General features: G+C 41.2%; 1 protein-coding gene across 1 annotated transcript in view; it reads left to right on the top strand.

Annotated features, from left to right (window-relative positions):
- Window positions 1–15,315, top strand: part of AHI1 (Abelson helper integration site 1) — a 101,066-nt gene that overhangs the window by 29,434 nt on the left and 56,317 nt on the right. The window contains 12 exon segments of the mRNA XM_032215779.1: window positions 6,403–6,465; window positions 6,468–6,525; window positions 7,740–7,918; window positions 7,921–7,968; window positions 8,891–8,902; window positions 8,905–8,954; window positions 8,956–8,994; window positions 11,250–11,325; window positions 11,328–11,367; window positions 13,106–13,236; window positions 14,113–14,253; window positions 14,952–15,154. Coding sequence (XP_032071670.1) covers window positions 6,403–6,465; window positions 6,468–6,525; window positions 7,740–7,918; window positions 7,921–7,968; window positions 8,891–8,902; window positions 8,905–8,954; window positions 8,956–8,994; window positions 11,250–11,325; window positions 11,328–11,367; window positions 13,106–13,236; window positions 14,113–14,253; window positions 14,952–15,154 — 1,040 coding nt within the window.

Raw genomic sequence — 15,315 nt, 5'->3', positions numbered from 1 at the left:
ATGTATGCGGTGAACTGTTTGGAGGGGAAATTTTTCTTTTTATCCTTGAAATTTGATTGATTATTCAAATTTAAAGTATAACCAAATGCTAAAGGGTACTTTTTAATCTTTTCTCCTCACATGACAGATTTTTATTTTATTTTATTTTAGTGATGTCTTCTCGGAGTAATTCAAGTGATATCAGTAAATCCTTCCACTTCCTTTTCCTTATATCCTAAAACCTTTCAGTATTCAGCTACCACTATTTGTAAGTCAAAGTCATGTAATCTTAATATTACAAACTATCAAAATTGGGCTCATGTGACTTCTGAATGAAGTTCAATAATTTAAATAAATTAAATTGTTTAGAACATCAAATTAATAGATTTATAATTAACCCATTGGCTCAAATTTGTTGTAAGTTTTCCAATCTTATACCAGTCCAATCTGTTCAGTCTAAATTTTCAGGAGCAATTTTCCAAATTCCTCCTCACTGAATCTCCAAAGCTTCACTACAAATGGAATCTGGAATAGTGAGGATGGAGGCTAGAATATGGCAAGTGATATTCTTTTTTGTCTGTCTTTATTTTCTTAACTATCCTGATGTTGTCAATTTAGTTTGTTTATTGGATATTTAAATAATAGTTCTTTCTTATGCTAGTTAATGACCGCAATGAAGTTAAATTAGCAAGATGTTAGTAGTTAAATTAGTATGCCCTCATCCCTTCCAGAAACATAATGCTATATTCAAATGAAATATTCACTCTTGGAATGTTTAGAATGTTTATTTAATTTGTATGCCGCCCCACTCCCGAGGGACTCGGGGCGGCTAACAAGCAAAGGGGGGGAAGGGAATACAAATAGGACAAAAGACAGACAAAATAAAAAACACAGCAGTCACAACATTTCAAGTGGGGCTGGAAATTCATCAGCCCCAGGCCTGCCGGAACAACCAGGTCTTCGTGGCTTTGCGGAAAGCCTGGAGGGTGGTGAGGGTCGGATCTCCACAAGGAGATCGTTCCAGAGGGCCGGAGCAGCCACAGAGAAGGCCCTCCTCCAGAGATTTGCCGGTCGGCACTGGCTGGCGGATGGAATTCGGAGGAGGCCTAATCTGTGGGATCTAATCGGTCGTAGGGAGGTAATTGGCAGGAGGCTGGTCTCTCAAGTACCCAGGTCCGATACCATGTAGGGCTTTAAAAGTAACGACTAGCACCTTGAAGTGTGTCCGGAGCCCAATAGGCAGCCAGTGCAGCTCGCGGAGGATAGGTGTAACGTGGGTGTACCGAGGTGCACCACAATCGCTTCGCGCGGCTGCATCTGGACAAGCTGAAGTCTCTGAATACTCTTCAAGGGCAGCCCCATGTAGAGCGTGTTACAGTAGTCCAGTCTTGAGGTCACAAGGGCATGAGAGACTATTCGAAGGGCCTCCCTGTCCAGGTAGGGGTCGCAATTGGTGCACCAGGCGAACCTGGGCAAATGCCCCCCTGGTCACAACCGACAGATGATGTTCTAAAGTCAGCTGTGGGTCCAGGAGGACTCCCAAATTGTGAACCCTTTCTGAGGGGCGTATAATTTCACCCCCCAGCCTGAGAGATGGAGTACATCGCCAATCTTTGGGAGGGAGCATCAATAGCCACTCAGTCTTGTCGGGATTGAGTCCAAGCTTGTTCATTCCCATCCAGACCCCTGACAGCCTCCAGGCACTGAACATCATTTCAACCGCTTCACTGAGTTGGCATGGGGCGGACAGATACAGCTGAGTATCGTCCGCATATTGGTGGTATTTTATCCTGTGCCGACGTATGATCTCACCCAGTAGCTTCATGTAGATATTAAATAAGGGGGGGGACAGGACCGAACCCTGCGGCACCCATAATTGAGGGTCCTGGGGATCGATTCTCTGCCCTCCGACCAACACCGACTGCGACCTGTCCGAGAGGTAGGAGGAGAACCACCAAAGAACGGTTGCCTCCCACTCCCACCTCCTGCAACCGCTGCAGAAGGATACCATGGTCGATGGTATCGAAGGCCGCTGAGAGGTCAAGGAGCACCAGGGTAGAGGCCATGGCCCCTATCCCTGGCTCTCCAGAGATCATCGATCAGCGCGACCAAAGCGGTTTCTGTGCTGTAGCCAGGCATGATCCAGACTGAAGGAAACCAGATAATCGGTTTCATCCAAGGACTGCCGGAGTTGAAAGGCCACCCACTTTCTCAACAACCTTCCCAACAAAGGGGAGGTTGGAAACTGGACGGTAGTTGCTCAAGATGGCTGGATCCAAAGACGGCTTCTTCAGGAGGGGTCTCACCCACCGCAGCCTTTAGAAGGAGCGAGAAGGATCCCTCTCAGAGAGAGGTGTTAACAATCGTCCAGATCCGCCACATGTCACCTCCCTGCTGTTTGTGACCAGCCTGGAGGGGCACGGGTCCAGTATACAAGTGGAGGCACTCACCGCTACCCATGGCCATGTCCACTTCCTCAGGCGTGACAAGTTGAAACTCAATCCATAAATTTCGCTCAAGACCTTCCCCCTGGTACCTCGGCTGGCTCTGAGCAATTGGAGTCCAGGTCTGTCCGAATCCCGAGCGACTTTATCTGCTAGAAATTGAAACAAACTCCTCAGCTCTACCTTGTAAAGGATCATCTGCATCCCTCCCTTTCAAGAGGGAGCGGGTTATTCTAAACAAGGCGGCTGGGTGCGATTCAGCAGACGCAATAAGAGCAGCAAACTGCGCACATTTCGCCGCCCATATTGCCACAAGATAGGCTCTGACGTAGGCTCTCATCAGTGTTCGGTCTGACTCAGAGTTACTGGCCCTCCAGTGGCACTCTAGACGTCTCTTTTGGCGCTTAATCTCCCGGAGTTCCTCGGTAAACCAAGAAGCCCTCCGGATCCGCTACCTCAGAGTGGCCGTAAAGGCGCAATCCAATTTAGAGCCCCCGCCGCCGCTGAATTCCAAGCAGCAACCAAGGTCTCCACCAGACTGCGTCAGGTATTACGCCAAGCGCTGTCTGAAATCCCATAGGGTCCATCAGGCGCCTGGGGTGGAACCACCTAATCGGTTTCCTCCTCCCTACAGTGGGGGATTTGTCTCCAAAAGTCAAGCCTCAGTAGGAAGTGATCAGACCATTACAAGGGCAAGATCTCAATACCCCTCAAATCTAGATCACATCTCCACTGCTCCGAGAGGAATACGAGGTCAAGTGTATGAACCCGCTGAGTGAGTCAGGCCCCGAATATTACTTGGGTCAAGTCCATGGCTGTCATGGAAGCCATGAACCTCCTGTGCCCCATCAGAGCGTTCGCCGAGCGAAGGCAGGTTGAAATCCCCAGAACAATAAGCCTGGGGAACTCAACCGCTAGCTCGGCTATGGACTTGAGGAGCAAGGGGAGGGCTGTTGCAACGCTGTTGGGAGGAAGGTACGTTAGCAACAAGCCCCACTTGACCCAAGGTCCAACTTCACCAGCAAGGACTCACACCCGACAAGCTCCGGAGCAGGGATCCTACGAGGAACTAAAGGACCCTTGGATGATGATAGCCACTCCCCCACCGCTTCCCTGGGGTCGTGGCTGATGAAGCACCTGAAAACCCTCTGGGCACATTTCAGTGAGGGGGACTCCTTTCTCCGGGCCCAGCCAGGTTTCAGTAATACATGCCAGGTCTGCCCCCTCGTCTAATATAGGTCCCAGACGAGGGGAGCCTTGTGAACCACAAACTTGGCATTTAGCAACAGCAGCCTGAGACCAGGGCCCGACTACTCAAGCCATCTGGCCTTGGAATGGAACTAATAGGGCCGGAAGGAGGGATCGCTGTGACGTAGCGAACCCTCCTTCCCTGGTATGGATAGCCCTAAATTTCCCGCCATACCTGCCCCTCACCGTCATGACCGTAATGTTCCGGCCCACACACCCGTGCCCCCATAGCTACCGCATTCTTCGGCAGGCCATTTGACTTAAGCATTCTAAGGCTGGGATTGGGCCTGGGCCCCCCTGACACTTCTGCAATAGCACTCAGTGCAGGAGGCACCAGGTTGTAGTCCCAGCCCACTCAAACATCCACATCCATACTCCCAAGCAATCCCCATGTAACAGTTAAAAACACAAAATACAGCAATAATAGGTTAATAAAGTGGGCACATTCATTCAGTCACAATCATGCCACATACACTCACCATACCAATTTAAAAATTGCGCAACAGTGCAAAATTGAGTTCGTACAAGATCGTCCTAGTATGGAAGGAAAGGCTATGTTCCAATCTTCTCCAACAGAGGGAACGAGGTCCAAGAGTCTGGAACAGGTGGTACGTTAATAACAATTGAAGGGAGGTAAGAAGCAAACTCCCTGCACACGTCCTCTTCGCCCCCTGCCCTCATCTTTCTGCTGGGATGGAAACGCAGAATAATAAGCCGGAGCACAAGCAGGGGTCCCTTGACCCTAACCCTAGCACTAACCCTAATCCCAATCCTAACCCTGGCACTAATCCTAACACTAACCCTGACCCTAACCTAACCCTAACCCTAAACTAGCCCTAGCCCTAACCCTGACCCTAATCTTAACCCCGCAACAGCACAGCAGCAGTTGAGGCAGTCAGGCAACAAAACAGGGGTCAGCCCCCACCCCCCCCAAGATGGACCTCCAACAGCTGAGACCGCAGCGATTGGTGGCAGTCACAGTAGGGTCGGGGCTCCCCCACATAGGCTCCTCCAGACGTTCACAAGCCGCAGCGTTCTCATGGGGCCTTGGCGTTCTCAAGCAGCTGGACTGGCGGCGCACTCAGGCGGCCTCAGTAATCGTGGCCGATAGCTGATGGCTCCTCCAGGACCCCTGGGCCGCAGCGTTCGCAAGCCACGGCGTTCTCAAGCGGCCTTGTTCTCAGCAGCTTCGGCGTTCTCCGGCTGGTGGGTCGCACAGTTCCTGGCGGCCGCGGGCGATCTCAAGCCGCGGGGCTCTCAGGTGGCCTTGTTCTCGGCCGCTTCAGCGTTCTCCCGCAGGAGGGCCATGCAGTTCCTGGTGGCTGCGGCGATCTCAAGCCGCGGCGCTTAGAGGCGGCCTCGGCGTTCTCAGCGTCCGGCGTTCTCAGCGTCCGGCGCTCACAAGTGGCCTCGGCGTTCTCAGCGTCTGGCGTTCTCAGCGTCCAGGCCGTGGCGTTCTCAATTTCGGCCGCGGCATCCTCAGCCGGCCACAGAGCTCATGGTAACAGCTTCCACGAAGATTCCCGAACAGCTGGGCCGCGGAGTCTTCAAGCGGCGGGCGCCGGTGGTCTTTCGTGCCCAGCAGCTCTGGAGAGCAGAGACTCTCCAATTCACTGCCGGCAACCGGCGCTCATAGGAGTTGTTCGTCCTCAGAATCTACTTGGCTCAGTTTGTAGACACAATTTCGCCTCTTCCAAGGTACTTTTTACTTAGGTAGAGCCGGAGCGATAGGCTCAGCAGCCATCTTCCTCGCACATGCGCATGTATCTAGTCTTCAACTAATTATGCATTTTTTTACTAAGCCATGGGTTGCTTAATTAGGGCTTTTTGTATATGTGTAAGTCATAGTTGGTTAAATTGATACATCCTGGTAAATTTTAACAAAGAGTCACAACAATGACTAGATTTACACCACAATTTAAACTACTATATTGTGAATTTGCATGCTGTGTGAACCTCTCCTGCCACTGATTGTGAGATGATTTAAATATGGAAATAATATAAAGAAAGCATGGATGTTGTACAAAATGAAATAAATGATGAACAATAAGCAGTATATAACTATGAACAACAGAAAAGTGAAATACTGTTTTTCTTCATCTAGATTGGTTTATGATTCTCTGTACTGAGATCTATACTTTAAATACTCGCTATTTCACTTTCCAGCCACTAGATGGTAGTAAACAGATACTTGAGTATTTACTTAAACTTAGGTACCAGTAGAGCTGAATGAACACAGAAACAGTGAGATTTCTTTAAGAAAATAGATTACTTTGCTGTGACTATTATTACAAATACCAATTTTATGAAATTATTTCCTTTTATCCATATAATTATGATAACATTTATACCCCATCCTGCGTTACGGGTGGCTTGTATGTTTTAAAACATAATAACACATTATAACCATAAACCAATGTCAAATAAAGGAATGGCATTAAGAATCATACATCACATTCAACTATACAGTAATCACCAGCAAAATATTTTAACCTTCAATATATGATGAAAAAGAATAATTTGCCTTCCTCCCTAAAAGTAAGAAACTCTAACCTCTGATTATTGGTTAATATTGGCAAAATAAAGACTTCATCACCATGCTATCTAACAATCATAATGCCTTATGTGAAGAATCCTTTTCAAATTCAAAGTTGTTTACTTGTTTCATGTATTTGCTTTAAATACTTAACTATTTTTAGATTCTTAAAGATTCTATTGTGCTCTTTATTAGTGTATCAGATTCCTTCAGGATGCTACCTAAGGGAGTTCTATGGACATCTGAACATTGTGTATGATCTTGTTGGTCAAAGGATAATCGGCACCTTCTTACTGCTTCCTCAGATGGCACTGCAAGGTCAGTATAACCAACTTTCTCCTGTTACAATTGAGGTATGCAGTATACCTGAAATGAAAATTGCCCCAAATTAAGATAGTCATACACCCATCAGAAGAGGAGATTGGGGGGGGGGGGGGGTTTAAACAGCAACAAAACACAGCTTATCAGTCATGGGTTGCCAAGTCTGTGAAGCCAGTCCCCAGTAAATAGTATGTGCTTCAGACATGAGTTTGACTACATGTAGCCATCCTCTTATGTATATACTGTACATGCTTACAAAAGGCACTCACCCAAAGAGACAAGATGAGGACAAACAGTTTTGTTCATATCAAGTAAATGAATAATAATAATATGCAGAATGTTTCAAATGTAAATTCTTTTCCAACAGATTTTGTAAAGCCCTGCTTTGAACAGAACTCAAAGTACACTTTGTCAAAAGAATAGATATAGAACAAATGTACATTAAAACCAGGATTATTGCTTTTGTTCTTTTTCTCACACATCTCTTACACAATTATGTGTGCACATAAAATCTCAGAGCTGGTGACTATAGCGATTGACCAAACTAAATAATAAATAAATAGCCATTCCTTTTGGTTTTATTCAATCACTTGCTTCATATTTCTGCCCCCATTAATAAAATGTACATTCTTTTATTCTATTTGGTTTTTTTCCCCACAGAACCAGATTCTTTAAAAAAAATAATGCAAATAATCTGTTGCTTCAAAACTAGTTCATACTAAACAAGATGATGAGGTTAAATGGTTTACTTTAAGTCAAAAACATTGTGAGGAATCAGATGGTTTTTGATTTTATAGAATAATTAATTGAAGAATGAGTCATTATAGAGATTTGGGTAATGAGTAAACTCTTCTTTGTTACCCAGAAGTTATCCAGGTCATATATTTATAAGTGGACTCAAAATTTTTACAGATCATTTTGAAAAATATATTAACACGCAGTTTGGTACTGAAATGGTGTATTGCAGTGGTTCTCAACCTGTGGTCATGGACCCCTGAGAGGGGCATGGTGTTGTCACAAGGCCACAAAGACTTGAAGAAATGTTATGATTTAAATCTTGAATTAAGTCTTGGGGGTCTTTGGTTGCTGTTTGTGGCCACAAAAGGTATTTAAATGGGGGTCCATGGTGAAGAAAAGGTTGCGAACCACTGGTTTATTAAATTATCTAATTAAAAAAAGACACCAACTTTATAAATGTTGTTTCTATTTAGAATGTGGAAAATTGAAGCTCAGGCTACATCAGCCACCAAAGTTTTCCCACATCCCTCATTTGTCTATGCTGCAAAATTCCATCCAGTAGCGGAGTACCTCGTTGTAACTGGATGTTATGATTCTGTAATTAGAGTCTGGAATGCAAAAGTAAAGGAAATTCATGGGCAGCTTTTACAAGAATTGATGGTCACAAAAGTTTTATCAATACTTTGTGTTTTAATGCTGAAGGTAAGTTGCAGATGTTTCACACTAAAATGCTGCATATAGTACCTATCACATCTTTGTAATTACTCTGGATGTTATTACATATTATTGCTATTCTTTTAAGGAGGCTGAGAGCTAGTAATAGATTCAGGAATACCTGGGAACGTCTAGTGGGAAAAAAAGCCCCTAATATAATAAAAAGGATTGTTTTGATCAAACATAGAGGAAAGATTGTGATATCCACCTGAATCCACTAGATGTTTATGCCATTTGAAAAAACCCGCTGAATTTACAAGGGTTAATTGTGGGGGGGATTTATACAGGAAAATACTACCTTCAAGTCAGGTACCAGATAAGCAATGAATGTGCACATTCTGTAGAGTGGAATAATATAGATAGATAGATATTGTGTACCACCTCCCATCAAAGAAAAAAACCATGTAGTTGGACAACACAATTTTGGGGATGAGATGTTGGAGTAATAGAATTGAATTATTACCAATAGCAGGGAAGACATCATTCTTTTGTCAATGAAGTTTAAGATTACATGAAAATATTTTATCTGCTGAAACTCACAATGCCAGCTCCCATTCAGTTTATAATACATTTATTAAGTATACAGTATTTAAAAGTCTTAAGATCTTTTCCCCACATACAGTACTACCACATATGTGGGTTTTCTCTTATCAGATCTCATGCATAACTTATGTTGTGCACTTTGGCTAATTTTTCAATTTAGATATCCTATTTTAGGGTGTGGTTGTGTAACATCTAAATACAGTTTGGGGGGCCAGTTTCTGAAACAAATTAGCCAAGTGGAAAAGTAGGTGAGGAAGAAAGATACTTGACTAGATACATTTTGCATAATCTATTATGCAATAAAATTATATGAGTAATTTGAATGTCAGAATTCATTTATCATATTAAGCAAACTATTATCTTCTAGGATTTCACATGTTTCTGGAGATGGCACTGGGTTAATAATTATCTGGAATACTTTTGTTAAAGAAATATTCTCAGTCACCAATTCAACACTGGGGCATTGATAAGGTATACGGAAAAAATCAGCAAGTATTAAAATCTTGTGCATATTGGATAAGGTTATGCAATGTATATTTTCTAAAGTTTCACAACTAAATTTCTGACTACATTTAACATAATTTTCTTTTATTAGTATTAGTTGCTGTATGATATTTTAAAAAATATTTCTGAATAAGCTAATATCATTAATACTCTGATACATATAAATCTTCTAGAAGCTTAACTGTAGATATTTTTATCTCGTATACATGTTCAATAGTCTCTTTTTATGCTCCATGCTTTCTTAATGTTAGTATTCAGTTTATAGTTGAATTTGCATTTGCACTCTAGTAAAAGGGAGTAAAGCATGATGATTTGGGAATAACAAATCCTTTCCTTTAAAAAAACTTGAATTATTTTAGAAAACTACAGTAAAAACACAAACAATCAGTTTAGGTAACAGTAGTTAAAGGTAAATGTTCCCCTCGCACATATGTGCTAGTTGTTCTCGACTCTAGGGGGCAGTGCTCATCTCCGTTTCAAAGCCGAAGAACCAGTGCTCTCTGAAGACTTCTCCATGGTCATGTGGGCAGCATGACTAAACGCCAACTGCGCAAGGAACACTGTTACCTTCCCACCAAATGTGGTTCCTATTTTTCTACTTGCATTTTTACATGCTTTCGAACTGCTAGGTTGGCAGAAGCTGGGACAAATAATGGGAGCTTACTCCATTATGGGGCACCAGGGATTCAAAGCACCGAACTGCCAACCTTTCTGATCGACAAGCTCAGCTTGTCTTAGCCACTGAGCCTCCACGCCTCTCATTACAGCACTACATTACCAATAAACTAATCAGTAGCTGCAATAGACATTATTGCCCTGATGATTATGAAGATGATGATAATAATTATTCCTGATACCTACATGGACAACATGTCATTTTCTTGGCAATGTTTTCAGAAATGCTTTGCCGTTGGTCTTCCTAGAGCTGGGAGAAAGTGACTGGCTCAGTTATCTGGCCAGCGTCTGTGTCTACAGCTGGATTGCAAGTCAGATTTCCTTGCTCATACCCCAACATTTGAACCATTAGACTAAACTAGCTCCCGTATTATAACTATACCTACTTACAGAAGAATATTGTGACAGTGAGAACGATAGAACCTTAAATCCATATGTGACCACTGATACTTAAGTACTTGACTCCTTTTTTTTTATTCATTTTGCTAAGGTGTTTGAAATATTTATTACAGCACAACCTGTATTCCATCCAGCAATTCAAAACAATTTACACAAATCCCCTTTCCTCCCCTCATTAGACAATAACCATGTTGGTAACTTGACTGGTCTGAAATTACAAGCAATTGTGTAGAGAATGCATTTTTAAAAACTCGAGTAGCAACAGTTTAACAATTAATGGGCGATAATGAGAGGTAAAGGTTATTAATGTCTAATTGTAATCCCAGCTGTACTAGTACCTGGATCAGAAGTTGTTGTAAGTCTAAATGCCATTCTGTGTAAAACAGTAGCAGGAGATAATTTTTTTTATTCATCTCTTGCTTATGGATGTTTCAAAGGCTTCTGATAAGACAATGGATTCCTTGGTCACTTGGTCTAATCTAACAAGACTGATATTCTGTTGTCTTTTTTATTCTCTATAGCAGTGGTAGTAAACCTGGTCCCTACTGCCCACTAGTGGGTGTTCCAGCTTTCATGGTGGGCGGTAGGGGTTTTGTCCGATACTGAAGCATTTTCCTTTTTTTAAATTTAATTGACTTTTTAAAAAAATGTCATAGCATTATTTAAAAACATTTTCATTAGGTTTTCATAAAATCACCATTACTGGTGGAACCAGTGGGCGGTTAGAAAATTTTACTACTAAGAGAGATACAAAAGTGGGCGGTAGGTATAAAAAGGTTGACTACCCCTGCTCTATAGTATCACTATTCTAAAGAGTCAGTGGGAATCAGGCAGCATATTTTAATATATTATGGTTGGTGCACAGTCAGCTCCATGTTTATACTGATACCAATGAAAGAAAATATTTGTAATTCAAGGTTGAACTATGAGGTCCTTGGTGATCTCTGAGTTTGGTTATTTTATTGCAGATGTTTCAATACTCAGTTAGGTAACACCATCAGTGTTGTGACTATTAGACATTTTTATTCACCTACTGAGTCCTTCCCAAGGACTTGGGGTAGGTAGCTTGTTATTGTTATGTGTATTATTATTACATTGTAAACATGCTCTCAATCATTTTGTGTTTTGTATTTTGGTGGTTTCGGCAGGAAATAAATGATGGTGACATTAAAGGAACAGCAATAAATTATTTGGAGGTACATCCAAATGGAAGGCGTTTACTTATCCTACCAAGGATAGTACTGTAAGAATTATGGATCTTCGAATGTAAGTATTTTAAAGTTTTCTGTTTTATACCATTTAAACAATACTACAGGATAGTTTGAGGCATTTCTAAAAAAATGGCATCTCATTTCTTCTAGATATTGTAACATATTGGTCTTAACGCTCTTAAAGCATAAAGTATCCAATTAAATGAGCTTTTCCGAGCTGTCCTTCCCCTCCCACCCCTACTTATGACATAATGGGAAGGCTCAGTAGCTTCATTGAATTTGAGTGTGATGCTGGCAAGGATATGAACTGAAAGATGCCATCTCTACCAGTGAAGCCTAAAGAGGGGGATGAGAGAGTGCTAAGGATAGTAATGGGGCTTAACATGACTGAGAAAAGCCGACCTACCTAGGAGAAGGAACATCAAATTACAATTTGGAAGAGGGAATGGCAAATTAATTCCATATTTTCAAGAAAGATACGTAGAGTTGACTAAATATTGGACAAATTTGGGTGCCAAATAATAAGGTGCGAGGAATTGGTACATATTTATAAAGTGAGTTGAATGTAAAAGATTAAATACCACATTAAGATACGTAGCTATAGTACCAATAAAGAGTGATTGGAATGCAAAATTAGAAAAAAACAGGAACATGGAATCATAGGAACATTTGATTAGATAAATACAACAATACGAGAGGCATGTTTTCCAAAGAAAATTCTTTATTTATTGCCAACAGCTGCTTCAAGCAATGTAAAGACACATTTTTCACATTTAAACTTGAAATAAGAAGTACATTACTGCTTATTTTTCCTCTGAAATGTTAATACTGCTATCAGGATTTTTGGCATATGCAGCCATAAGGCATCAATGTCCGCTCTCCCTTTTAGACTTCTTAGACTCAAAAAAAAAAAACAGATATCAAAATCAGAATTCAAGGAGAATGGAAACGAAATATTTTGCAGATAAAGTAGTATTAAGAATTATGCAACCACAGAGCTCCATACAGCAGTTGATGAAAGTAACTAAAGATTTTGGTTCTTTTTCAGATACAGAATCAATGAAAACAAAGATAATAGCAAAGCACTTCTGAGGAAGAAAATTTTATGGGGAAAAAAAAGACTGGCTATAAGATAATAAAAACCCAGGTTTGGTGGCATATGGAGCCCACTTTTACAAACATCTCCAGTTCATATCTAAAGGAATTTAAAGCATTACTTGTAGAATTAATAGCACTTCATGGTCTATAGTGAATAGATTTTCTCACCCATTTAATATTTTAATATTAATAGTTAGTAGACAACTCCAGGGTTCTTAGATCTTTTATCCAGGTCTATATGTAGGATTTAAAAAATCTGGTAGGCATATCTTTCCAGATCCAATTAGACACATCTCTGTAGTCAACATTACTGAGATGATTTTGAAACCGGAGCACTAAACCATTTGGCGTGATACAGATATTTTATTATTTTAAAATAACAGAAGAACAGACTTTGCAATTTCTCCATAAAATTTAGGTGTCCAGTAGAGAAAGTAGAATTTCTGGATTTTCTGCCAATCAAGCCTTGAGATTAACTCTTTTTTCCCCCTGCTTTTAATGTCCTCCTGATTTTGCAGGGACTCATAATCATTCCATTACATTTTTCTGACCTTTTGTAACTTCAAACAGTTGCTAAACGAATGGTTGTAAGTTGAGGACTATCTGAACGTAAGGGTAGTCATTCCAAAAATCAGAAGTGGCATACAGTAATTAAAAGAGTAGATATATAGTTATGTTTTCTCTCTCTATTTTAGCTTAGCTACTAAGAAATATATTGGCGCTACAAACTATCGAGAAAAAATTCATAGCACTTTAACACCATGTGGAACATTCCTCTTTTCTGGAAGTGAAGATGGTGTAGCGTACGTATGGAATTTAGAAACAGGTACCTTTGTTCTTTATTTTGAAAAGTTAGAAACATAAAATGTTTATTTATAGGTAACCTATGTTTTTAAAGGACCTTCTAAATAACTCTGGTTGAAAATTAAAAGTTTCGAAGCCTTTTCTTGGGAATTTTGTATATGTTAAGTGATGCTTCCCAGTTAGACTCTGTCTATATTTTAAATTGATATATATCAATATATCAAATTATATAAAGATACAATATCAATAAGGATATACATGTTTACATCAAATAGTGGAATCACCAGAACTAGATTATTCAAAAAATGCCAAACCCTGTGCAACAAACCATAACAATTTATTAATTAATAATTCAGTTATTATTCACAAATATTTATCATTTATTTATTCACTATGCATTACAGTGGTGGGTTCCGGGTGGTACGGCCTGGTACAGGCATACCGGTGGTAGCTAGGAGCAGCAGCCATCGTACCGGAACGGTGGCTTGTTTGGCCCACCCGCTCGCCCATGTTCCTTACCGCTTTTTGATGCAAACGGGCCAATTGCGCATGCACACACAGCGTGTGATGCCTGCGCGACCTCTGCTGAGCAACTGAGTGTTGCTGGGTGGCATTGTGCACATGCACGCGCAGCGCACTTGCCCGACAAGGACGCATAGCCATGTCACAGTGTATCGGTTGCAACGTGATCCGAAACCCACTAATGATGCATTATATCCCAAAGTGATAATAATAAATTATACCTGCCCCGCAGGATATTTGTTTACAATTCTTAACTTGAAAGCATCCTTTCATTTTTAGATTCAGTTGGCTTGGGTACCCCCAAACTTGTTGTACTGTAAAAAAAAAACATTTGTGAATAAAGTATTTGCTCATATAGGTTTTTTTTCTTTTGCAGGTGATCAGGTAGCTGTGTATTCTGATCTTTCTTTCACTTCCTCCCTTCGTGATGTTGCTTTCCATCCACATGAGCATTTGGTAGCATTTTGTGCCTTTGGTCAGAATCAGCCAATCCTTGTGTACATTTATGATTACAAAGGTAATTTTGTGTGTGTGTGTATTCAAATCCCACCTTAGTTATGAAAGTTTGAAGTCGCCTTTTTCTAAATACAGATAGTCCTCCACTTACAACCATTCATTTAGTGACTGTTCAAAGTTACAATGACACTGGAAAAGGTGAGTCATGACCAGGTCTTGCACTTGTACCATCCCCATCGTTACGTGATCGAAATTTGGGCATCTGGCAATCTGCATGTATTTTTGACAGTCGCAGGTCTCAGGGACACATGACTGCCATTTGCAACCTTTCCAGTCAGCTTCTGACAACCAAAGTCAGTGGAGCAAGCTGGGTTCATTTAATGACAATGTGACTCACTTAACAACTGCAATGATTCACTTAATAATGGCAAAAAAGGTAGCAAAGCCATGTGTGATTCACTTACTTAGCATCGGAGGTTTTGGTTCCAGTTGGAGTCATAAGTGGGGGACTACCTGTAAGAGATGGTACTTGAACTCCTAGCAAGAAAGTTTAAATAAAAAGCTTTTGAGGTCCTTTGACTGCCTCCATAGAGCTACCTAATCTGTGGACATTTAAGTGATAGTGGGCTATCTTATAATTTCTGCTTTATAGCTTTACTGGGTACATCCTTAATTCCCATGATAGCTGGGATTCAGTACTTTTTTATGATGACATGATTAATATTGTTCAAACTTTTTTTAAAACTTTGTCCTCTTCAGTGGCCAAGCAGGGGATTGAGGCAGTAAAGGACTTGAGTGGATCACAACTAACCAAGTCCCCCAGAAGCCCACAAACTCTCAGCATGTCTGCCAGTGTTCCTGCCCAGAAGAATCTGATGATATCGTCAGCTGACCAGTTTGCAAATGTTGCAAGAATATCAATGAGGATGCAAAAAGTCAAGCAAAGGCTGGATTCTGTTACGGTAAAGTTCACTTAAAAACTTCCACTACAAGTTCAGTGACTATTTGAAGTTAATAGCAATGCTGAATGAATGGTACTTACAATCGGTCCTTGAAGTTCAAACTGTCACAGCACTCCTGTGGTCCTTTGAATGTAATCTGGGCATTGGCAACCGGTTCATAA

The sequence above is a fragment of the Thamnophis elegans genome, chromosome 4 (assembly GCF_009769535.1).
Source record: "Thamnophis elegans isolate rThaEle1 chromosome 4, rThaEle1.pri, whole genome shotgun sequence".
In the NCBI taxonomy this organism is placed as follows: Eukaryota; Metazoa; Chordata; class Lepidosauria; order Squamata; family Colubridae; genus Thamnophis; species Thamnophis elegans.
This window is presented reverse-complemented; position numbering and strand designations above follow the sequence as displayed.